The sequence below is a fragment of the Styela clava genome, chromosome 7 (genome assembly GCF_964204865.1).
Source record: "Styela clava chromosome 7, kaStyClav1.hap1.2, whole genome shotgun sequence".
Taxonomy (NCBI): Eukaryota; Metazoa; Chordata; class Ascidiacea; order Stolidobranchia; family Styelidae; genus Styela; species Styela clava.
Genome location: NC_135256.1, coordinates 5,075,496 through 5,101,259, shown reverse-complemented (window position 1 = coordinate 5,101,259; position 25,764 = coordinate 5,075,496). Strand labels below are relative to the sequence as shown.

Below are 25,764 nucleotides of genomic sequence, written 5' to 3'. Positions count from 1 at the left end.
GATATATACGGTAAAGATAGATAAATTTAGTAAATATAAATGCTTCTAATTGTGATTCATATTTTCTGGAGAAATATTTCCAACTTGAGTTGACTTACTTTCAATATTTTTCCAGGAACCCAGAGAGTTACAGTCAGAAAAATCTACAGTTTTCAGTCTGTTGTATCAAAACAAACCCAGAACAGAAACAAATCGTTTTACAAACAGACTTGAAATCGCTTCTGCACCGATTGTTATAACGTTCTTACCAAATCTGGTCGAAAGAGTAAAAGGGTTCTTCAAGTCAGCTGGTAGGTTCAGTAAGAAATAATTTTCATTTAGCCAAGAGAGAGTGCATATTTCTCTGTGACTTTATTTTCTGAATGAGCAAATTCTGTCTCTGTATAATGGCCCTTCTTGGTAAAGGTAGGGAGCGATTGTTATCACACTTCCTGCTTGGGTTTGCAAGTTCGAATCCCACGGGGATAAAAATGTCTCATATGATTGGTGAACTGTGAAACTATTAGATGATACGCTATTCCCATGACTGCTCTGGGCTGATAGCCGATTGCCGTTTCTGTTGATTACTGCAGTCAAATTAGATTACGTGTTTTTAAATTATTTTTTGAACAATGAAACATGCAATAACATGTACAGTAAATGATCAAATTCTTCCTAATTTCGGTTTAAGAATTTCCACACAGGAATTTCATTTTCTTTCAGAATCCAGTGATGACAGTGTAGATATAGATGATGGTATTTCTGCCACAGCAATAGAAAAGTATGAGGCATGGAAACAGCAATCACAAGCTGAAATCAAGAGAACTGTGAAACGAATGATGGATGGGAAAACAACTACTAACGTATGTATTGTACAGTCCCTTGCTAGATATTAGGTAAAATTTTGGAATGTATAATTTCATAAAATTTTTGAAGTTATGGCATGAAATGCTAATCTTTAATGGGTGTCTCAAAAAATGCTCTGTCCCATTTTTTTTTCTGTACTGCGCTCATCCCATAACGCCTGGCATTGTGGCCCCGCGCTAAATTGCTAGTTCCCTTTATGGCATCTCTTATCTTGCTTGATTAATTTGAAAAAACATTGGGTCATTAAATTTATATTGCCGAAAGGCGTTAGTCAGATAATGGCCCACTTGAGCTACTCAAGCCATGGTGTCTCTTTATGTCTTTTAGGACGCGACCACATATTATTTTTTTGTTAATAGCATGCATTTGTAATAAAATTTTTGTCATTTATATTGTAAATCCAGGTTTCTCAAGACAAATGGGCAGTGACACTCAACATATCAGCCCCAGAGATAATATTTCCAGAAGATTCAACTGATAACAAATCTAATGTTGTCATTGCCAACCTTGGTCATATGACATTCAAGAACCATAATGAGGGTACGTTATTCGCAAAATTTTGTTTTTCGACTCATAGCAGAATGCTAACAAACTTGCCACTGCGCTGCGATAGTGCTGTTTTGTGTGTATGTTAAAGGATTTGCCGGACTCATTGCTGCAAACTGTTTCACCTAATTTCCGGTCAGTTGCAGCTTCCTATAACATGCATGTCAACAGGTCTAGAATGATTATCTAGTCAGCTAATACCAGACTTACTCCTTCTTTTCCGATGGTCCTGAGCGACCTGAAAATAAGATATTATTGCCGTATTATGACTAAGGATGCTACCCGATATAATAGTCTAGTCTATCTTATCTATTCATTCTTTACTTCATTACTATTTATTCTCACAGTAACCTATTGTCTTTCCAAATTTAGGTTAAATTGATGATAACATGTTATACTAAATAGAATCAGATTTGAAATCTATTCAAAGATAAAACATTAGAAATTTACATTATGAAGGAACATTTAAAAAGTTGATTTGACTTTTCTCTGCCCTTCACTGCTTTTTATTACAATTTTTTTTTCACTGGTATATTAGACGATTATTTATCAAAATGGAAAAACAAATCAAGTCTTTCTAATACTGGAGCAAAACTTGAAGAAATTGTGGATGATGATGATGAGGAAGACTTTGTGACACCTCCTGATACTCCACCAATCATGGAAGAGGAATCGTTAGTTGAACCCGATGTGGAACAGGATGACATTATGGATGGTGGAGGTAGCATTTGCATATGATGTTTAATTTACTATTCTCAAATAATATTTTTGTGAATGAAACTTTGAATACTTTTCAAATTGGGTCTTATTCAATGGAGAAGAAAAGGGAGCAATGCTGCCCAGTGCCCATCCTTCGTAAATTTTGGGCACGCTTGGTCTCAACCAGTAGTTCCCAAACCAAGGAATGTGGGTGAACTACGGCCTGCGTAACGATTTGATATCGCACGTCGAACTTGAGTGAAATAGTTAACACTTTAATGTTTTTTGCTCTTAAGATACTCTCAATTGTTACGTCATTATTAGAGTTTAAGCTTGTTTATATTCTGTAACAATTCAATTATACCGGTATCTTGATTATACGCACCAGTTTCGTCCCCTTTGCTTCTGCTCCTATTTTTGGCCTCTGGTCAATCAACTTTGGTAACCACTGGTCTAAAACGTATTTTAAATTTACTTTTTCTCAGGTTTGTTACCTCCAGGCATTGCAGCTGATGATTTGTCTGAATCCTCCAGTCAACAAAGATTGAATGAGAAATTATTTTACGAGAGAATGTACGAGCAATATCAAATGCATTTCACAGACTTACAGGTGTGTAATATTTGTATCTTTGGTCAAATTATCTCCAATTTTTTTGGGGGGCTCGCCCAGTTAGATAACATAACCTATTGTTAGATTTTATATTATAGTGTTTATATTTTGATAAGCGTTCAATTTATTTTTTTTTGTTCAGTCTTATTGACTTTCCTCTCCACCGGATGAATATGTAAATCCCATCCTATACTTACAGTGTCATTGCTCCCTGCATGACCAGTGTCAGGGGCATACCTGTGGAGGGGGGGTGGGGAGTCGGGACCAACTTGGCAATTAGAAATTTCAGACCAGCCCCCAATCCTTGAAAATTCATGCCGAAGCCCCTGGCTAGGGTTATTGAAAATGTACTCTTCGGTTGAATAAAAGTACGTAAATCCAAAATAGGAATTTTTCATCATTTTGAACAAGGCACAGGTCAAAGGAGGAGCCTTTTTAAAAATTAGATATTTGTAATTCATTGTATCATGCTAAGATGCTATTGGTAAACAAGGCACTTAGGTGAAGAATCACGAATACCTAGTGGGCTACTTTGTTTTATGGTGGATTATGATCTTTTGGATTTGGAATCATGGTTTCACCTACTTAATTTGAGATGGTTGGCGATTGATTATGATTCTTAGATCTCTTACTGGCAACAATGTAGGTCTCACATTTCAACACCTAAGTTATCATGTCTTGTTAATGTGTCTATTTAAATGTCTTGCCAGAACGTAAAATATAAATGAAGCCTCCACATAATAAATAGTAAAATTTACATGATTACATAGTGAAGTTCTTAGTTATGATAATATACCAAGTGTCCATAAAGTCTTAAAATTTTTAAAAATTGCAAAGGTGATTTATCGATACCAAATATTGTTTTGGCCATCACAGATATTAAATGAAGTAGAAATACTTAAACAATTACTGATTAAAAACAACAAACCTGGTTAAGATATATTGAAAACTGACTTCATAACAAAATTGAAATTGTAAAGGGACTTTATGGAAACTCTGTATACTTGTATCAAAAAGAGAATGAAAAATGTAATTAAGTGTACATCAATCCTTCATAACATGAAATTTTCTTCATCGAAATATACAGGTCCTTGTGGCAAGGAATGATGAAAAGTGGGAGGCAACCAGGACCCAAGGAAAAGGACCACACCATCTAGTGGAAAGGTTCAGCGTTGACTTACTGTTAGAGCGCAGAGTCGTACCGACGCTCGATCCAAAATGTCCTGCTGTGAAATTGAAAGGAAATCTTCCGAATTTGACAATACATTTGAGCCATACTAAGGTAAACTTCGGTTTAATTTTTAAAAAGACGAATTAATCTGTTAGATGTAACAGCACTCTTTCTTTTTCAAAATTGAAATGACCATATAATATAAAACGTTGTTTTGTCACTCAAACTGATACTGAGATTTATTAGAGATGGCTCCTGTCAGATTCTAACATCATTTTAATGTTTGATGTAACATTACTACAATACCTCGACAATATTCGACAATGTTTCTGGCAAGACTTCTATTAACACTTGTGAGGTGCACAATTAATCTGTCTCATCGTATTTCCTCTCCCCCTGGATAAATATGTAAATCCTTATGTGAAATGATCTTATGTTCATTTGTTGCTTTAAGTTTAAAAATATTAAGTAAATTTTTTTATTTAACAGGTTCACTCGCTCTTCAATTGTCTTGATCGGTTTTCCCAAAAACCACCAGAATCTACCAGCGTTTCCTCTATGAGTAAATCACCAAGGCCGACTTCTTCAAGACAATCTGATTCTCCTGGAATTTTGCCTGAGAATTTCAGCAAAATTGCTGATACAGCAGATGTGAAAATATCTGATGAAAAAGCAAAATCAAAACAATTACTTTGCCAGTTCTCTATGAATGAGGTAACCATTTGATATATGGCAGAACTTGAACCATCATTTAAATCCTAAGTGTTAAATTGACTAATATAACTTAATACACGGGTCGGCAGCCTTTAGCATTGAAAAAGCCTTTCTGTCAAACTCTCTTTTCTGCAACATCTATATTCTAATGTCAGTGTCTATTAAAACTCTGGGAAAACCACTTCTAAATTCTAGTTCTCACCAAGATTTTAATCATCTTAATGCGACCTATTTGACTTGTACCAGCTTTGATGTGTAGTTAGTTAGTGAGTAGTAATCGACTTTATGGCCGACTTTCATTGGATCCCAGTGTTCCAACAAAATATGGTATGCGGCTCTGTGGAGTCGCAGGTTGCCGATTGCTATCTTAATACAACTAAATATTACACGATCAGAACAGATATATCAGCTCGCACAGCAATCATGCTGTAATCATCAGAAGCGTGAAACAATAACAGTGAAATGGAATGAACAGGCAATGTTGTGAGAAATCAACAAAACAAAAAATTACAATATCAAAACTGAGATCGCTATTAAATGGGGCAATCATGAATTTTGAGAGCATTCAGTTTGAGAGCATTCATAGTAAGATCAGACTTGCTCCATATCATCTACATTTTCAATAAAAGTTTTTTTTGTTAAATTGCAATTTTTTTAGCAATAATGTGTCCCGCAAACAGTACAAAAATAATATTGTGGCCCAGACACAGGTCACCTTGGCCCACTCTGTGCTAATAGGTTTATATATTTTAATTCTTGCAACAGAAACACCAGTCAAAATTGATAGTCAATTCAAGAATTAGAAAACTTCATTATCCGATTTTGAAATGCTTAATGAATTTTCAGATTTCAGTTTTATTGGAAGAAAGCCCGACATCCATTCTCTCTGTTCTTGAGGTTCGAAGAATCCAAGCTGAAATCACAAAAAGACCTTACGATCATGAGACTGGGTTCTCAATACATAGGTTGGTATTGCAAATTCAGGTGAACTTTGTGAACTCCCCCTTGCTTGGATACTGAATCTTTTTGAGGGATTTCATCAGTGCAGGGTGCATGTCCTTAAACCTTTACTTTCCTTTTTCGAGCTATTGCTGTAACAAGCTATCAAATTTCAGTTCATCTATATGTGAAGTCGTATTTCACTTATTTTTTTGTTGAAAAACTTTCAACTTATCTTTGAGTCCACTCTACCTGCCAGTTGGTCCTTTCTCGGTAATCTAAATATGCTCATAAACTTTGGTTTTCCCATCTTCACTCTAAACTAAGCACTAGACAAGCATCAAATAATACCTGAACTGATTAGAATCTTTTTAAATCATTGCACCCTAGTTAGGAAAGGATATAAATTAGACATATCTGAAAATTAATATTTAAAACAATTATAACTACCGTATTTCCCGGCGAATAAGTCTACCTGGTAAATAAGACGAGGCCCGTATTTAACCCTGAGAAAATGGGTTTTTGCATATAACTTGCCAATAAGTCGGAGTAGTTAAATCGCACCAACCGGAGTAGTCGGAGTAGTTAAATCGCACCAACCGGAGTAGTCGGAGTAGTTAAATCGCACCAACCGGAGTAGTCGGAGTAGTTAAATCGCACCAACCGGAGTAGTCGGAGTAGTTAAATCGCACCAACCGGAGTAGTCGGAGTAGTTAAATCGCACCAACCGGAGTAGTCGGAGTAGTTAAATCGCACCAACCGGAGTAGTCGGAGTAGTTAAATCACACCAACCGGAGTAGTCGGAGTAGTTAAATCGCACCAACCGGAGTAGTCGGAGTAGTTAAATCGCACCAACCGGAGTAGTCGGAGTAGTTAAATCGCACCAACCGGAGTAGTCGGAGTAGTTAAATCGCACCAACCGGAGTAGTCGGAGTAGTTAAATCGCACCAACCGGAGTAGTCGGAGTAGTTAAATCGCACCAACATCGGAATCTCAAATTATTATGCAATTCCTTTGATATGTCGCCATGTTTGCGCATTGGCCTATAATGACGTTTTCTTGTATCTAATATTCAATCCATAATAACTACGGGAAATCAAACTGTCTTTAAATTTTAATCTAATTGTGTGCAACTTGCTATTGCGTCCACCATAAAAGAACATTACCTAATACATAATAAGGCGACACCAAAAAAATGAAAATTATCATACTCGCCTAGTACGAAGACCTCCCCAAAATCAGGCCAAAAATTTGGGTCTAGAAAAGCGACTTATTCGCAGGGAAATATGGTATGTCCTAGATCTGAAGAAGAGATGTACTGGCATTATATCATATGACACATCTGTCCTTTTTACTGCAAGTGAAGGTAATTTCTCAATATATATACAGCCTGTTACTCATTGATACAAAGCAAGACATTGGACATGATTATGAGTTGCTTCTTGCATCACATCGCAGTGTGAAGATGGATTTAGGGAGTGGAAATATACTGGACTCAGGAACAACATCCCCTGATTTTAATGGTAGGTCATTATACTATTTCATGACAAGTTGACGAAGTAATTGGACCTTAATCTGTTGCACATGGAAACCTTCTTTAATAGGCTGTTAGAATAATCCAACTCAAATTTTCTAATTTGTGCAGAATTCAAATTATTCCAATTCTCGGCCCCATTGAATTCCAATTTTGTCTCCGACTGCGAATCTCCAAAGACCGGCAGGTTTAAAATATGTCCCTGGCCATGTTATCTTTATTTGAGACTTTTTTGATACAATTTTGCAAGATAAATTTATCATTTTAAATCAGTCTAATTGCTAAAAAATTTATGTTTTCTCAGGTCCTCCTATTTCTAATCAACATTCTGATATAAAGACAATTTCTTCAACTAAGAATATGTTGTCATCTGTGGCTTCCAGTCTAAAACAGGCGAGAATGGTTTTATATGTTGAATAAGGTGACCGTACATTTGAACCCATATACATTTGAACCCACGCGTATATCCACGGGTTCAATCTATATGCGGGTGCTAAAACCCATGGGTTAGGGTTAGTATGGGTTTAACTATCCGTGAAACAAAAAAAATTCCATAGGTGCAATAGCATACAGGTGCAATTGTCATGGGTTCAAATGTACGTGGGTTCAAATGTAATGGAACCGTTGAATAATATTAAAGAGTCTCTTCTCTCTGTGTTGTTGTCCTGAAGTTTAAATTCAATGTGGTCTTGTGATGTTGAGTTACTCTCCTCTTACTACTAGGATAGGATTTATCGTACATATAGCAAGTGCTTTAATGTGATGAATTTTTGTTAAGTTGTCAGATGTTAGTAAATTAAAATCTTGAGAATAAAAGATTAAAAACTATCTAGCAAAATTCAATCGAATATAAATAATTTTGAATATATTCTGTGAGTATCTGTTTGTTTATGATATCCCTGGAAGCATTCTGTAATAAATTGGCACCTATGGCATAATTTATACGATATAGTGGGCCCTGAATCTACTGTTGCCAGAAAATTATGTGTTTTTCATTGAACAGGCGAACATATTCAACTTCAGTGGTGAGCAAGATATCTATCCGAATGATAATTCTGGCAACAGTGATAATTATCTACCAGGACTTGAAGCGGAAGAAGATCTTATAACCATGGAATGGAAAGTTGAACAGTTGGTCGACAAAAATCGTGGAAAATCAGTCAAAACTCGAAATAATGCAAATATTCAGTTCAATAATCTAGATTTGGTGTTAAACTTGAAAAGTTGGGTCGCAGTTTTAGATTTCCTGCATCGGTTGAAACCTTCAGAAAGTGAAACCATTGATGCGAAACCGATTTCGTTCAACAATTCTGTCTTTGAACATGCGGATACTGCACAATCCAGTGACAATTTTCAAGCACACCAGCACCAAGGCGAAACTGTAGCACACACTAGTGGAGAGGACTCTAATGTCGGTGTGGACACTGATGTGGTCATTGAATTTCGTAAATTGAATATTCTTCTCATGCGACACATTGAAGGAGATAAGGTCATAGGTCGAAAAGTCGCAACCTTATCAATGCATAATACGAAAGTACTCGCATCTCTCGGAGATAAACTCAGTTCCGTAAACAAACAATTTGATACGTTAATGGACGTTCATGGCTCGGTTGGTGGATTAGCGTTACAAGATCTAACAAACGCTGTCAAAGACGAGAGTGGGATTCTACGCGCGATGCAAGTTTTATGTCTCGGGGATCTCCCAGAAGATTTGAATGACAGCTCTGTCTCTAACATGTCCTCAGTAACTAGCCATGCAACACCACCTAGTGCCGACATTGAAAAATCTTTGAACAACGAGAAAAAGATCGAAGCTTTTTCATTCACTATGCAAAAAGTGAAAAGAAAATTGGAAAATCGGAATCGATCGAAACCTTCAAGAAACGATGAAGAATTAGTGTTTTCAATGGATTCTGATGAGTTTGGAACAACAGGTAATAAGATAATTTTTTTTTCAGAGTTGTGGCAAATAGCACATTGTTACATCAATATTTTAGATGTTGTATTTACAGTCTTTCTGTTAATAACTTCCAACATAAGAATATTTTTTTCGATCAATCAATCAATTTTATTCTGGTCACTCTGACATAAACAACACTAAACGGACAAACAAAATGCATAGGAGGACAGGCATACCTCAAGAATAATTTAAAACTGTACGAGTACGCGCTCATCAACAAAAACAGTCAAAGCACTCAACAGAATAAACACACACGATACAAATTCCGGCAACAACTTTGAAATCAAATTAGGCCAAATTTCTGACCGACCATCCTGGTCATCCTTCTTGTCTTCAAACGACCTTAGGCTTGCTAATTGTATGTCTTTGTAGAGCCTTGTTAGGGACGAAAACAACACAGTTTTAGACTTTTATCACTTTGAATTGATATTCTGGCAACTGGCCCTATTTGGCGATTTTTGTTAACATTCCCCCACACAAAAATACTTATTGAAAAAAGATTGAATTTTCATTTCTTTCTAGATTACCAGGAAGAGACAATACTCAACCTACATCTGGCATCAGTATTGTACATGCATTCACCAAGGTTTGTTGCTGAAATACTGGCTTTGACTGATGAAGCAGGTGACGTCATCAATGCTAAGATGACAGTGGACACAAAACAGGTTGGGTTTTGTTACCTCATATTTTATATTCTTTTCAGTTCTCAACCAGTGGGCCACAGACCAATTTAAAGTTGCTAGAGTTCGTTGATAAATTTAGTTAAATTTGATGGTAGTAGCAATGAATGATGATGCAACACTAGGACAATTGATTTTTGATAATATTATATTTAACAGTGTAATGGTACAAGTCTTGAACTTTTAGAGAATATATATTTACTCGCAATTTATATTAAGTGACAGTTATATTTGAATTATTTCTTCATTTTTTCTTTCGCTTGGCAATGTTATTTTCTAACACTCAGGCATACAAAGAGATGGCGTTCAGTATAATGGATAAAAGTATCGCAGTGCTGGGAAAGAGTGTCGTTCAATTACCTGATGATGTGGACGGAACTCACTCAAAAACAAAACTATCATCAGGTAGTGTATGAAGCAGTAGTGTATGGTTTTCATTTACCGGTACCTATAATTTAGGACAGGGGTGTGGTACAGGCAATTGCAATGATAACTCAACTCGTCGAGTCATTTAGTGTAGTCAACACTCAGATTTTTCCCCATCTAACATAAAATTCTAATCCGACAGTTTATGTTTAAAAAGGTGTTCACAAGGTTAAAATATTTGTTAAAATATTTGATGTTTTTGAACTTGTCGCTTCGGTGAATCCTTCATCGTGTTTCCCAGTGCTTTTATTACTGGAAGACTAAGTGAAAGCCACCTTAACGCAGCGCTCTGGTTGTCGCTAATTTTTCAATATATCTGAATTCTGATCAAGTAGTCTGTATTGTGAGACTTGACTTGGCCAGCATGGGGTTAGGAGAACCTGATATTGTACTTCAACTCCATGTCATTCGCTAAGGCCTAATTCAAGCAACCACTAGTATATAACGAGCTATCATGTTAAAAATATAACTTTTTCGTTTCGGCACCTAATATATATAATCTGCGATGCCAACACATTCAAGTATAATGCTTTAACAGCTAGCCCGTGGCGCCAACAAATAAAAGCACTATAATTCAAATTTAAATTTTGTTTCAGGTTCTCTTCCATCTCTCTTTAAATTGAAAGTAGTGATGCAATCACCAATTGTTGCTTTGCCAAAATCTCTCGGAAGTTTCGAACTTCTCGTTGGGAACCTTGGTACGATCACTGTGAGGAATGGACATGCTTTAGAAAGGTAACTATATTAATTCCAAGAGAATGACACGTAGTGTTTTAGAACAGTGGTTCCTAAAGTTGATTGAACAGAGGCCAAAATTAGAAGCAGAAAGATATTCTCGCGACGGGTGAGGAGAGTGCCCGCAACAGGCCGATACCGGCACCAGTACCTATAATTGAAATACTGGTACGATTTAATTGTGACAAATATACACATGCTTACAAACTATGATAATGACGTAACAATTGGCTGTATCTAGATCTATTCTGGACTGTGAAAAGATAAAACATAGAGTGTTAAACTATTTCATAAGTTTGGCGGACCATATTAAAACAGTTACGCGAGTCGTGATTTGGGAACCACTGTTTTAGAACAATGTTTCCCAATTAGGAAATACTTCCCAAGGAGAAATTATGTCATTGTTTGGGGGGAATTATGCTTTGTATTTGCTGTAGTTTTTCTAATATTCTTCAGTTCTTCATTATTGCTATAATAATTTATTTCGTCTATATTACAAACTTGTTGAGAAAAACCTCATAGATTGTTAACAAATCCCATGTCCACCACCATACTTTTTTAAAGCATGATCGATTATGGTCCGTAAAATAAGTAAGGTAATCCTATGGCGAGCGACGGCCTCTCATCAATTCCAGTTCAGCTCAAAAATGTAGATACAGAAAAACGTTTGCAGGTTCTAATAAGTTTTTTTAATGGTTTTTTCATGTTTTAAGCTTGATAAATGACAAATACTGATCAATGTGTTTGCACAATAAAAGTGTTTGTTTTTTATTGCACTGTTCACCTATTCTTGGCACTATTGTGGCCCGCGAAGAATGCAAAAATATTTTTGTGGCCCCGGAGCCAACAACCTTGAACCACCCTGAACTAAGTTATGTTGCTATCTCAAGTAAAATTATCTGGTCATTTCCCATGATGAATTTGAAAGATTCTGGTCTGTTCAATCTTCTTAGTGTCTGCTCCTACAGAGCCTTGTTCAGAGTAGGAAGGAGTATAAATACCTTGTTAAAAAATCCCTCCCTACTTGAAGATTTTATTCTTCGATCTCTACTCAGATATCGACCAGAAGAAGACGCATTTGATTTCATGCTTATTGAAATAACAGACATGAATGTAAGTAGCAAAAGACAGGTAGAAGAAGAATTAAAAGCCAAGAGATCTCCAGGAATACATAAGAAGTTTAACATTAAGAAAAGCTACAGCGGACCATCGTTGGCTAAATTGAAGGATTCAAACAGGTTGGGTAACATTTTATTATACGGTATTTTCTTACTTCTATTCTGAATAGCTTTTGCTTTTATCTTTGATTGGAGTTATATCAGATAACATATTTTACGGAGCATAAGGCACACTTTAAATTTCTCAAAAATCGATTGTTCGTCTGATAAGCAAGCATGCCTATTGTGTGGATAAGGTAGTGCTTTATGCTTTATTGCTTATACACAAAACCGGTACCACTCTAGTCTGGTGTGCCTTATGTATCGATGAAAACCAAATTTATGAAATTATTGACAGTGCGCCTTATATCACTGTGCGCCCAATGGTTCGGGAAATACGGTAACATGAGAGTTCGGTGGACCTTCAACGGCTAAACTGAAGAATTCTATCAGGTCGTTCGGCTTTCCATAAAGTGTTCCAGCTCTTTCCCTGAAGGAACATTTCATTGGCAGTCACCCCAAACACTAACACTTGCTACAATGTAATATTTAAGATATCTGTCTGTTGTATTCTGTACCTATGTATGTTCGTATACTTTAGTAGTCTTTCCTTGAGGTACTTAAAACAGTACTTTACTGAGGGTTGTGTATTCATTGTTCTCAACTAAGTTTCTAATTAGAATATTAACTTTGAAACATTTTTTTAAGCCTGAAGAACAAGAATTTCAGTGAAATTCAAATCTTACACGACACAAGTATTCGACTCACAGTTGTAAAGAAACCTTTCATTCCTTCACGAAGAAAGAAGTTGGATCAGAGATTTCCTAAGAAAGGAGATGATGGGTGAGTTAGAGATAGATCATTTATGTGAGTTTGCTCTCTAGCCTTAAAAACAAAAATTGAAAGAATAGAAGAAGAGTTGCAACCACTGATGCGCCAGGATCTATATATAAATTGGTAGTATGTGTACCAGGGTATGGTTAGGCCATAATTTTATTCTAATTTTCCCTTATTTTAGTTCTATTACAAGTTCGGGGACTGTATGTGTTAGCAAAGTGAATTACCCCTGCTCATAGGTTTCAGTCTCTTTACACGACTTGATGTAAAGTAGGCGAACAAAATTACCGGTAGTTACCTTCATATTGGTACGCACAATTCGCCCATAAATTTATACTTTTGATGTAAGCAAATAGTGTTTGGAACAAGATTTAAAATTTTTGTTGTTTCATGAAACAAGTTTGAGATCACAACCAAGGAACCACAACCCTGATGCTGCAAAATGCAAACTAAAACCAAATTTTGAGTTTTAGCGATTAATAACTCAAGGAACACTGTAAATTTTGTTCATAAAATGTAACTTTCACATCACACTTACATGGCCCGCCAGTCTAGATGAGCAAATTTTCTATCCCTGGCTTCAAAAGCCTTGCCCACGCTTGTGCTAGACCTACAAAGACAACAAGACTAACCACTATGCTATCTTGCTTCTTTGAATTTCAATTCGTTATTCTCCTAAATATTCCCAGAATTCTACTGAGTGATGAAGTGAATGACGGTCCAATATCAGACAAGAAGATGTGTGTCACAGCAAGAATGACTTTACCTCTGGCTCTCTCCCTGTCTAAACCAGTCTATGAGCAGGTGAGATTTAACTGTACTGTTGTCATGAGGCTTTTTTGCATGAATCAGTCTAAATAAGTGATCAGATAGGCCATAGGTTCTCAAAACGCACTGTATGGAGCCGCAGGACTCCCTGAGAGAAACCTAGGGGCTCCGCGAGCTATTCAATTACCTATTAAAATACTGACATGGCTAATTTTATAACTGTAGGCAATAACAGCACTAATGGAATTTGACAACCGTAGTACCGAAATGTGTCAACCAAGTGGTAATTCAAATATTACATGATCTGTAGGTTCCAATAGATTTTTTTCAATTCATTTTTATTTTTATAAATTTATTGAGGGGCTTTGTGAATACTAGTCAATCTCTTCACAGGCTCCATAACACCAACAGTTTGAGAACTGCTGAGATAGGCAAACGTCCCTTAGGTGGGGGCATACTTTAGGTCACAATCTTACTAGTTTGGCATAGCTTGCTTGTGAAATCATATCTTTTGTGACTGGCTCGGCTTTGGCTGAGTCCTGTTACCTAGAATCTGTGACTTGTCAAGCTCAAAAATTGAAAGCCTTGCAATCTTGAAAACTATTGTTCGGAGGAAAATTAGATGTTATAAAAAATTCTTCAAATTTTTCTTTTTTTTTATAGAATTTGTATTAACTATGGCTCGTGCCTGTCTGATATGGATGAAATAATTAGGTTTTTAAACAGACTCATCACATGGCAGGCCACAGCCTCTTGAACAGATTAACCCACTCAGAGAAAGCAAAATTAATATGTTAGGCATGTAGGTGGAACTGTAAAGTGACTGAATATTTAAGTTCTTAAAAACAGTATTCAAAAACTTATTTATATTTTGAACTTTTTCCTTCTCATATTCGCTATCCTAAAGATCATGCTAGTCAAGTAAGTGTCATTCGAATTATGCAATATTTGTTCAGGTACTGAAGACTTTAGATCACATCAGTTTTGGAGGGAACATTGATGTTGATGGAATTGATGAATTGGAAGGTTCCATGATGACAAACAATGATTCTATCAATATATCTATGAATAGTGGTGATATCTCAGAACATGGAAGATCTCTGTTGGATAGTGGTAAGTGGGGTTATTGGATTTAGTAGGAAAGGATTTTTTTTTTGATAGCGGAAATGGCAAAAGGCAACTGAGAATTTGTAGGAGTTATTGCCCAGTGGTTAATCCTTCTTTTCCTGTGGTCCTGAGCAACATTTGACACCCGCCACAAAAATGTCATTTTTCGTCGTTCAAACGTTCTGGAAACTTCACTCAGCTATCATTTGAGAGCTTGTTTTGGCCTCTTTCCGATAATTGTCTCTAGAGATACGTGGCACGTTTCATACTCATCCCATGTCATGGATAAAAGAGAATTTCAAAACATTTTGAGATATATTGGGCTATCAGAACAAAAGAGTCAATGTGCTACACATCTCGGGTTCCCACGTCCAACACCTCACCCAGGTAACAATAAACTGGGTGTGCAATGGGCGATGTCAAACCGAGGAGCCCCCGGTACTTCCAGGTATAGTAGCCCCTACAAATTGTTAGTTTCGGAAAGAAATCAGTAAGATTATATCAAGAAATTGGACACTAAATATTGTTAGTATAAATTTGTGCAAGAGGATTGCTGAAGTCTCTTTACATCTGCTGAAAATGAACTGTTTATTTATATTCCCCAAACTGACTTGGACGAAAAGGCGTATTAATGACTTATGGCATTAGAGCTGCTCTAAGTCATGCACAGCTTTGAAAATTTTACACCTGGCCCAGACCTTAAATTTCAAGCCATTCAAAAATGTTACGGTATTCAACTTCCAATGCCATCTCAGGCTTGAATGAATAATAATTTTTTGGCAGCCACGATGGCACTGTTGTTGAACGAGATTGTATCAAAGTGATAAATAAGAATAACATGAAATAGCAAGTATACATGAAAGCTTTCATTGGATCATAGTCCTAACTTTCAGAAAAACATGCTGTTGGATTATGTTATATCCAGTCGTGCTCATTTTATTCAAATAATCCGAAATCTGAATTCCATCCAACCTATTTCAATATTTTTGTTCATTTCAGTAACATCTCAGCAGTCTACTCCATCTCACAGCAGAGAATTTAAGTTATTTTCTGCTCCTGGACTAGAGATCACACCTGGAGTTAGCAAGGTGGGTTTTGAAAAAGGTTATGTTTTAATGTAGACCTGATGCCCTTGCACAGTGGTTCTCAACCTTTTTTCTTTCATGGCCCACCTTTGTTGCACAAAAAATTTTATGACCTGTTAACTTTCTCATGCAAGGGAAAAGCTATAGGAAAAGCAAAAAATTCTTCTCGCAAATATAAGCACTTCCACTTCAATAATTAAAATAAAAATTACCATTTAGCAGTAAAAACAGCATTATCCTTCATGTGGCCCAACTGTTGGCCATGGCCCACTGGTTGAGAAACGGTGCCCTTGCGGTTAAATTGTTTGATTTAACCTTGTTAGTTTCCCAGTTTACACATCTCTGGTTCAGATCTCAAGCCCACCACCTTTATACAACTTGTCATCACTATGTAGGGAGCTACTTCTGTTAGGAGGGACTTTGCCAACCCAATTCCTTACACCCTGCGTTAGGTAGTGAGCATGGGAATTCACACCAGAGATTTTAACATGCAATGCCTCGATATTTAAGTCTATAACGCAGCGGCGTCACTTACATACATCTACAAAAAAATTACATTTTTACCTACCTGAGTTTTAGTAGAAAAAAAATCAGATTCAAAATTCTAGTCATACATAAAAATAAGTCACTATTATTACAACCATTTTTGTATATCACTTTATCATTTTTTTCTCTCTAATTTTTCATTCGTTTTAGACAAGCACTGAAACAACTCCAATCACCACAAGGAAATACACACCTCTGTATGCTGATATTAATATCCCCGAGATCGCTATTCAACTGAATGAAGATTTAAGTGAAGGAGAACAGGTATGAGATTAGTTTGAGGTAAAAGAATGAGTTCAGTCAGGGTTTTTGAATGACAGATGCTTGTTTCTAGTTCAGTGGTTCTCAAGATTTTTAAGCCACGTCCCCTCTTGCCTTATTTCAAAAATAACAACCGGTAGCTAACAATAAGCTACAAATAACAGATAATAAGCGAAAGTATGTTTTATTCAAAAAAACACGTTGAAAATATGTGAATGGAACGTAAATAAGGAAATAAATAAAAAGTTGTAAAAACAAATGAGCCGAGCAAGATGAAATCTAACACATATTTTAATTAGCTTCGTGCCTCCTCAAAAAATTGTATATGTCTCCCCTTGTGGGGCACTCCTCACCGTTTGAGAATCACTCTTCTAGTTATTGGCGATTTCTGGCATTACCACCTGTTTCTTTAACTCTTTTGTTCCGTATAACATATATATTCGTACTACCATCCTTGGTCATAATAGTTATTTTCGGACTATTTTACGTTTATGTTCATGTTTTGTGAAGTATTCCGCACTAACTAAATCATTTTGAGCATCCAACTATGATCCGTGCTTGATCTGTCAACATTTTGTTTTTTTGTAAATTTTTTATTTTACTACTAAGTGAATTTTATTTGTGTAGGTATTTCAAAGCTTAGAGATACACGAAAGTATTTGTCATTACTTCAAAAATAAGTCATTTGAACGAGCGGGAAACAATTTCGCGCACATAATAAACAAACAAAGATTCCAGACAACTATCGTGGACATGCTCTCACATATCATTGATTATTTCGCGTTTCGCTTCGCTTGGGAAGCTGAGTCTGGTTTTTCTTCAAAGGTGACGTAACTCTCTTTCAGAAGAGCGCTTGGAATTTCGTTTCTTTGTAACACGTGTTCATCGAAGCGATAAGAGTGTGAAACGTTCTCTCAAAAATTTTTGAAATTTCTCTCTTCTTACACGCGTAGGGTCGAACGGTTTCGCCTACGTCACTTGGGCGCGTTTTAGTAGGAAGACGCGAAAATAAGCTTTTTAAAGAGATATTGGGGGCAGTGTTCACTATTAGCGCACTTTTTTGCGAAAATTGCGAAGCACTTTCGCAACTTTTTTTAGGGACTGCGAAATAGCACTTTTTTCCGATTTTGAAGAGAAAAAGCACTTTTTTCTGATTTTGAATGGAATAAAAATTCAAAGTTAACAAATATTTACGAGTATTAAGTTGACAAATAAGTAACATACTAGTACTTTTGTAACTCAATTCTGCATATCATAACGATATTTACCGGAATTCTAACCTATGAGATGCAGACATAAGAGATAAAGCTTTTGCATTAACGGCAAAATTCTTGTTTATAATATAATTATTATACAAGCACACCGATTCCGCTTCTCCCGCAAAAACGCTCGCGTCTTTGAAACCAGATGTTGGAATACTACCAGTGCCTTTCTTTGAACGAAAGTGGTCATGTGACTATCAATGATATCCTTGAATTCAAAATGACTATAAAAGTGTTAGTAAAGTGTTATAGTCACTTTGGATGTATTGTGACCAAAGTGCACGATTTTCAAATCAGACGAAACTTTTAGCAGCATGTCACAGATTTGCAAAATCACCAAATTCACAAAATACCATTAAGTGCCATTTTATTGTAATCACAATGTTGAAAGCACGTGGCATTTTGCGATATTTACACAACTATTTCTCATTGATATGCGAGTACGGGTGGGCAAAATTCAATATTTTATTGAATTGAATATTTTTAACCAGTACGGAATAACAAATATTTTTGGAACGTCGGTTGAAACATTAAAAAATCGGCAACAAAGCCTTTTTACTGGTTAATTCCGTTGTAATCGCTAATTGTTCTTGTCACCGATCGTTTTGGCGGCGATATCCAGGTTTTGCTAATCTATATTCCCGCCCTCTCTTTTTTACAAATATGAATTCTTGCGGGTCGGCGGACATCGAAGTTTTACATTTCGGGTTTACCCGTTTGTTCACATCGGCAACAGCTGTTGAAGACATTGAGGACTCAAATTAACATTTGCGTTGACTTTAATATTACCTATCAAGATTTGTAAATTTACGGTCCCAATTTTATGCGAATGGTAATATTATTGTCGATACCGTGATGCTGATATTTATTAAGACGATAATTAACTTTCTCATGTTTTTCTATGGTGAAAAACTTGGCAAATCTGAAATTGTGCCAATCCTGAATGTTGATTTAAAATAGTGATTGAATAATTCGGCAATAAAGGCATTTCTGCGTGGTCATAGGACGAGATAACGTTAATGAACAGCACTTCTTTTACAGGATATTTTACGTATGCGACTTAGACTTGATGCTGAAAAGATTGGACTCGAGTGCTTTTTTTTTCGAGTGCTCGAGTGCCTAATAGAGGTCAGGCGCTAATTGTAACTAATTCCCTCAAGTTTCAACATGTTTTCAACAAAACAAAACCCCGGCGATAATTATAGCTAAAATGTTACCGAGCAATTCACAATTTTATTTATGGAATTTGAAAATTCACCAGTTTCTTGACGATATTGATAATGTCACGCCCTAATTATTAGTGCAAAAAATACTCCCCTTCTTCCGCGGCGGTTTGATGGGTTCTTTGTTCCAATCTTCAGAAATTTCTGACACGGGGGGGATATAGAATACTGAATCCGGAGGGTTGAATCCCTGTCGACTTACTGGTGATTTTCCGTTTTGGAATGCGTGGAACATTCTCTATTTTAAATTAAATGACGTTTCGCGGGCTAGAGTTCTCCCCGAAAATGATGTGTACCAGACGTTAGTTAGACGATAGATAAAACATTAGATTAATATATTTCATGACGCCCCGTTTTTGAAAATACAAAATTATATCGCAAAAAAATGCGTTTTGATACATTTGGAATGAAACATTATTTACGGTTAATTCAGATCATATTTTACTCTTCATGACACCCGGTATCCGAAAATACAGTTATATTGCGAAAAATGTGTTTTGTTACATTTAAAATAAAACATTTTTGCGATTAATTTAGATCATATTTTATTTTTCAGGACACCCGTTTTCGAAAATACAAGGTTATATCGCAAAATGTGTTTTGTTACATTTAAAATAAAACATTTTTGCGATTAATTTAGATCAAATTTTACCCTTCACGACAATCCGTTTCCGAAAATACAAAGTTTTATCACAAAAAAATGCGTTTTGTTACATTTATTTTGCATTCCCAACAAAATACATATTTTCCCTAATTAAAGTCGTCGATGAATCTGTTCCTGTCGGTCAAGCTTGACACACGTTTGGACGAGTGTGGGGCGGTTTTTTGGTCGACGATAAATTAAAAAGTTGCCACACGTTATTAACTGAAAAATTAGATTTTATAATAGAAGTGAATTTGTCTCAAGATGGTATTTTACGATTCTTGCCCACAGAAAATAAACACGCTGACAGCCTTGGTTATAATTGATATTCGTTTAGTTTATTTTACACTATTAATAAACGCGCCACACCAAGTGCGGCCATATAAATTGCAGTCGCATCGGTATGGACTGTATGTTTTTGGCGCTCTCACATTAATTATAATTTTCAACAAAACAATACCCCGACGGTCATTGAAGCTGAATTCGTTACCGAGTTATTCACAATTTTATTTACGGAATTTGCAATTTCAAAATCTCACTCGACGATTTTGATGATGTCATGCCCTAATTATTACTGCTTAAATGCCTCAAAATACAACAAATGTAATCATTTTCGACGATAACAGACGCAACAAAACGAAATTCGCGATTGTTGCGACTCTCTCTTGTTTACAATTTTAACATCCCGCCGGCCATGTATGGTCGAATAAAATGTTCACATATTCGAAACATGACTTGGCCAAGGATGGAAGGGATCACTAAAGAGCTAATAGAAAGTACATACGCGAGGGTATGATATTAATATCGAGAATATTTGTGAGCATATCACAGGACGGAAATATTTTGCACCCGGCTGTTTGTTGGCAGAACAACGATACGCTAAAGTTAATTGCTCGAATACAGGGAAGTATTTATTTATCATCTCACTTGCGAACATCGAGGTTTGGGCGGAATTGTACGATCATGTTGTCTTTCTTAAATAATAACTTTTTCAAAAAATGTTCATTTTACTTTTGCGTCTTTATTATATGTCGGGTTTTCATTAATTTTAAATTCGAAATTGTCCGAAATACTCCAACAGGTGTATAAGTACAATAATAATAGTACTTACCAGGGAAGTTTAATACACACGATGTGTTAAGGGAGTCGTAACTCCCGTTTTTTAATTTGATTGGTTTACATTCTGCTTAAAAAACAACGTCGTTTTGCAGTCATCTAACGTAACTCTCGCGACCAAATCTTTTTTGTTTTGTATGGCATCGTCTTGGCGACGAATTTATTGCCGACTGAGTTTTAATTGTGTTTTAGGATAAGTTATTTTCTGTTTGTTGGTTTCTAAACTTTACAAACGTGGGTAGCACTTACTATTAATGTGAGATTTGTGCATATGAACGATTGAATATCGCGACTGGATGTCCGATATCTGAGAATGCGTAATTCTCTTTCAACATTAATTTTCAGGATATCAGCGTTTATGTGGTCGAATAAAAATTATTTATCATATGGATTGGTATTTCGAGACACTCTCAAAATTATTTGGGATCCACTATCATATCATTCGTTTATTTTTTATATTCATGTTTTTTTCAAGAATCACCCTCGTTATATTTCGTGTACCTTCGCAAAAGAAAACTCTTTGGTGTCATCGTTCCTATTAGTGTAATTGAAATATATGGAAACCTCGCAAGTGGCGTTGTGATGCGAATATTTGATACTAGGTCAGCAGCATTACAAAGAGTGCTATTTATGAATGCTGAGAGTACATGACATTACTAAACATTTTGCCAATATATGATGTTTTCTGCCTGATTTAAACTAACTCGCACGCAAACCAAGGCATGTCGACATTTAAAAATTACTTGTCTTTGGGTAAGCTCTGAAATAGTATAATATAAATGTAAATGAGAAATTAGGTCACGCTAGCTCACGAAAGGGGAGGATTTTCAAAGTGATCTTGTGTAATATTTCGGAGAAAAAAGTTTGAAAGGAAAGTAGGTCAACCTATCTCCTAAAACAGGGGAGTATCCTGTGTAATATTTCGGAGGGAAGGTAGGTTAACCTATCTATTAAAACAGCGGGTGGCGACTTTCAAAGTGGTTCAAAATCACAAATTAATAATTATCAGATTAGGTTTAGGGATAAATCGAAAAGTTGAATTTCCAGCGCACCTAACCATAATTAGTTGATTGCTATTTATATTTTGGGGGGGGGGGGGGATTATTTTGCACGGGATTTGTACAAATGATTCACCCTGTAACTCATTTGGTTTCCAGCCTACGTGTATCAATCGTTGTCTCTTAGATGGAAGGAGTAACAAATGTGAAAGCCTTTGCTGTTCACGCGAGTAAGCAACTGACACCCTGATACATTGCATGAAAGTTTTGTTCGCGCAAGTTTTAGCAGATGTTTTTTCCTTGCCGATGAATTCGCTTGTTTTAATTAAACATGAATTCGCTTAAAGGGAACTGGTTAACGGAAAGGCTTCTCTTTAATTCATAATATTAACCGGAGGAGCGCTTTTTCGAGTATCTATGCCGTGTTAAATGGGTTATATGAAAGGCTAGAGCACCTAACTTGTTAAAATCGGCAAAAGCACTTTCGCACTTTTTTTTTCAACTGCGAAGCACTTTCGCACTCATAATTCGCTTAGAGTTAACACTGATTGGGGGTGTTCCTTGTACGTTTGGTTAACTGGTCATTACATATTATAAAATGGTAAATAAAGTCGATTGTATACAGCGGAAAAAAAGGGTTAAATGCATTGTCATTGTTTTATGCTTGACTGATTTTGAGTTAGCTTGCTCTCACTTTATGTATTGTGACATAGTTGTTAGTTAAGATAATGACCCACATATTCTTATAATTCTTGTTTTCTGAGTGACAATAGTCGATTTGACATTGCCCTGTTCATTTGGAGTCTTCCGCCCTTGTTTACTGAAGTTTTTTTGATTCACTAGATTATAACTTATTTTCATCCTACCTTTGCAGTCTCCCACTGTTTACATTTAAATCATTATGATAAAGTCTCGTTAGCTGAACTTCTGTTTTGTGAATCTTGCTAATCTGTTCCCTTGGCTTGAAGTACTTGAAGTCTCATGCCAACTGGCATACACTGACACATGTGCAACACCAGTTGATGATCCACATTCAACTTGCAAGAAATTTGTATACTTATAAATGAGGGTGTACAATCTTAAAGCAAGTGTTCGTTTGAAATGCCTGACCTTTGTAAAAACTATTTTTATTTCAGGGAGTCGTAAAAGTGACCTTGGAAGGATTTTCAGCAAAATTTGAGAAAGAGAATCGATCTTCTACGTATCTTGATTTAACACTCGGATCTCTAGAGATTGAAGATTTATTGAGAGAAGAGAATTCTCCTCACAGGTTTGAAGGAGTTGCTTCTTCTATAGCAAAGGTGGGCAAGGTTTTTGGACCAGGGACCAAAAATTTTGCCCACCTAGACTGGCAGGCAGGGTGACATAAAAAATTACATTTTATAAACAATATTTACGGTGTCACAAAAGAAAAAATGGGGAAAACAATAAGCCCCAAAACTAAATTTAATCGCAATCTCAAAAAATTCCTTGAGCTATTTTTTTGGTTTAACATCAATTTTAGTTTTAGTTTGTTTGTGGCAGCGAGTCGTAGTTTTCCCATGTCAGTTATATAGGGAAGCTATTATATTTTGGAAAGACTGAAATCTTTCAGTTTGGTGTAGCCTTAATTTCTTACACCATACGAATGGTGACTCATCGATTTCGAATTTGTAGCGATGCTCGTTCTATAGTGGAGTATGGTACAGTAAAAAATTTAAATGGTTCTAGTTTGCCTGACTAATACCGCCTAACTAACAATTTCTGACATTTCAACTATTTATATATTTCAGATACATTGTCTCTTCTAGTTCACACTCAACTCAACCATACTCATCACGTTCAAGAGAAGAGTACCTTTCTACCTCATGTCCTCCTTTTATGAGTTCTTCTCCGGCTGGGCCTGGTTTTATGTCGAGTTCATTACCTACAGACAACATTCAAAGACAGTCAAATGCCACAAAATTGAGAGAAAATGCTCAAACAAACAGGCCAGGGATGTTTCGACCATTTGATTCATTCAACCTTGCATCAGGTACTGAATATTTTGGTCAGGATTTTTAATATTTACCCTGAAAAAGAGGAAGCCGATGAAACGACTTTAACATTTGGCAACCGACAGCCTTTAGACTACGTACATGGAATACCCCAATAATTTGCATATGGACTGATATACATAAACGATCTGGTATATCTGGCAAGCGATTAGCTAATATCAAAAAGTATCGGCCCAAGAACCGAGCCCTGTGGAACCCTAGTAATCTAAGATTATTTGCTGGTTGTACAGAAAAAAAATTTAATCAATTAACCAGTCAACGAGTCTATTAATGAAGGGCTAACTAGAATCAGTTTAAATGAAAATATACTTTATATTTGGTAATATAAATATTTTTAGTAAATTTTATGTCCAATTTTTTCAGGGCCATTTGGAACTTCTCAAGCAACCCATGATCATCAGAGTCATAGATCACGGACTGTATCGAATGAAAGTGGTGGCTTGAAGAATGAAGAAGAGCCATGGACTCCTCCCTCCTCTCCTACCATGAAACAGGTAAAGTAATTATATATATCGGCGTTTCTCAAACTCATTTGCCCCGGAACACATATGCTGTTCATCTCGTCTCGTGGAACACCAAGAAATTGGAATGTAAAACTGATGGGTTGTTTCCAAAAAATTTAGCCCAAGGTAAAATTAAAAAGTTTGCTATATATTTGACAAATACCTACCGTTAACGACATTGAACGGTTCACAAAATCTACAATGCTCTCCAGACTGGCACAAGGTATATCCGCCTGTTTAGATAGAAAGGCTCGTCCGCCTGTTTGTCGCCAGTCGAGAGACAAATTTTCTGCCCAAAGTTGCAGGTGTACGGCCCAGATCGTCATGTCGACCAATTTAGTCCTAATTTTGAGCCCTGTTCTATGGAATGCTCAGAGTAACCTCACGGAACATCAGTGTTCTGTGGGGCACAGTTTAAGAAACGGTGATTTAGGTAATAGGTGGAGTCTTGTAGCTTATTATTGTTCAGTCTTTATGCGTCATTAAGTGCTTGCACAGTGCCTTACTTAAAGTGAAGGTATGAATGAACATACTTAGTCAAATGTACTTTATCGAATCATTGAATTTAATTCAGAGCACAATTCAAGATGAAACTTTGGTTCGGATCCGAGCGTTTCTTGTTGACGGGAAATCTCTGGCATATGATGATATTTATGCTCGAACGAACCGAAGAATTGATATTGATTTCAATTCATTGGATTGTAAGGTAAGACAAGGGATATATGCTGTTATTTTAATGATTTGGGTACTCCTGTAGTGTGTGTACCAGGTTAGGGTTAGGCCATAAATTTGTTCCTATTTTTTTGAGCTTTGCGGTTGAACTGAGAATATTTTAGTTCTATTAAGAGTTCGGGGACTGTCTGTGTTAGCCAAGTGCCTTGACACAACAGTACACAACTTGATGTAAAATTGATGAACAAAATTAGTTACCTTCATATTGGTACACACACTTTTGGACCGCCGTTATTTTTATAATTTTAAAGTTCTTTTTGGTTTCTGCTTTGTTTTTCTGTGTATTGTGGAATGGTTGCTGCATTCGATAATGCATGTGGTATACAAGTGTGTGTACCAATATGGAGGTAATTAATTTTATTCGCCTATTTCACATCATGTTGTGTAAAGGGACTGAAACCTATAGGCAGGGGGTATATTCACTTGACTAACACAGACAGTCCCCGAACTCCAAATAGAACTATAATAAGGCAAATCGGAATAAAATTATGGTCTATCCTGGTACATACACTACGGGAGTACCTATAAGTGTATAGTATTTGTTTCACGTGTGATAATGGTCAAATTAAAATATGTTGGAATAATGTTATGGAAAAGCTTGATTTCAACTTGGCATTGCTCCACAAATAT

At 36.2% G+C, this 25,764-nt stretch overlaps 1 protein-coding gene across 2 annotated transcripts in view; it reads left to right on the top strand.

The window, feature by feature from the left end:
* Positions 1 to 25,764, top strand: part of LOC120327520 (intermembrane lipid transfer protein VPS13D-like) — a 101,077-nt gene that overhangs the window by 17,984 nt on the left and 57,329 nt on the right. For both annotated transcript variants that reach the window (XM_078114635.1, XM_078114634.1), the window contains exons 15-38: positions 116 to 290; positions 703 to 842; positions 1,251 to 1,386; positions 1,931 to 2,113; positions 2,577 to 2,701; positions 3,789 to 3,983; positions 4,362 to 4,586; positions 5,433 to 5,551; positions 6,915 to 7,048; positions 7,364 to 7,452; positions 8,063 to 8,993; positions 9,542 to 9,684; positions 9,987 to 10,104; positions 10,722 to 10,860; positions 11,916 to 12,098; positions 12,726 to 12,860; positions 13,544 to 13,658; positions 14,579 to 14,735; positions 15,729 to 15,817; positions 16,511 to 16,624; positions 23,000 to 23,133; positions 23,636 to 23,877; positions 24,263 to 24,393; positions 24,977 to 25,108. In XM_078114635.1, the coding sequence (XP_077970761.1) occupies positions 116 to 290; positions 703 to 842; positions 1,251 to 1,386; positions 1,931 to 2,113; positions 2,577 to 2,701; positions 3,789 to 3,983; positions 4,362 to 4,586; positions 5,433 to 5,551; positions 6,915 to 7,048; positions 7,364 to 7,452; positions 8,063 to 8,993; positions 9,542 to 9,684; positions 9,987 to 10,104; positions 10,722 to 10,860; positions 11,916 to 12,098; positions 12,726 to 12,860; positions 13,544 to 13,658; positions 14,579 to 14,735; positions 15,729 to 15,817; positions 16,511 to 16,624; positions 23,000 to 23,133; positions 23,636 to 23,877; positions 24,263 to 24,393; positions 24,977 to 25,108 (4,284 nt within the window). The remainder of the gene's footprint in view (positions 1 to 115; positions 291 to 702; positions 843 to 1,250; positions 1,387 to 1,930; positions 2,114 to 2,576; positions 2,702 to 3,788; positions 3,984 to 4,361; positions 4,587 to 5,432; positions 5,552 to 6,914; positions 7,049 to 7,363; positions 7,453 to 8,062; positions 8,994 to 9,541; positions 9,685 to 9,986; positions 10,105 to 10,721; positions 10,861 to 11,915; positions 12,099 to 12,725; positions 12,861 to 13,543; positions 13,659 to 14,578; positions 14,736 to 15,728; positions 15,818 to 16,510; positions 16,625 to 22,999; positions 23,134 to 23,635; positions 23,878 to 24,262; positions 24,394 to 24,976; positions 25,109 to 25,764) is intronic.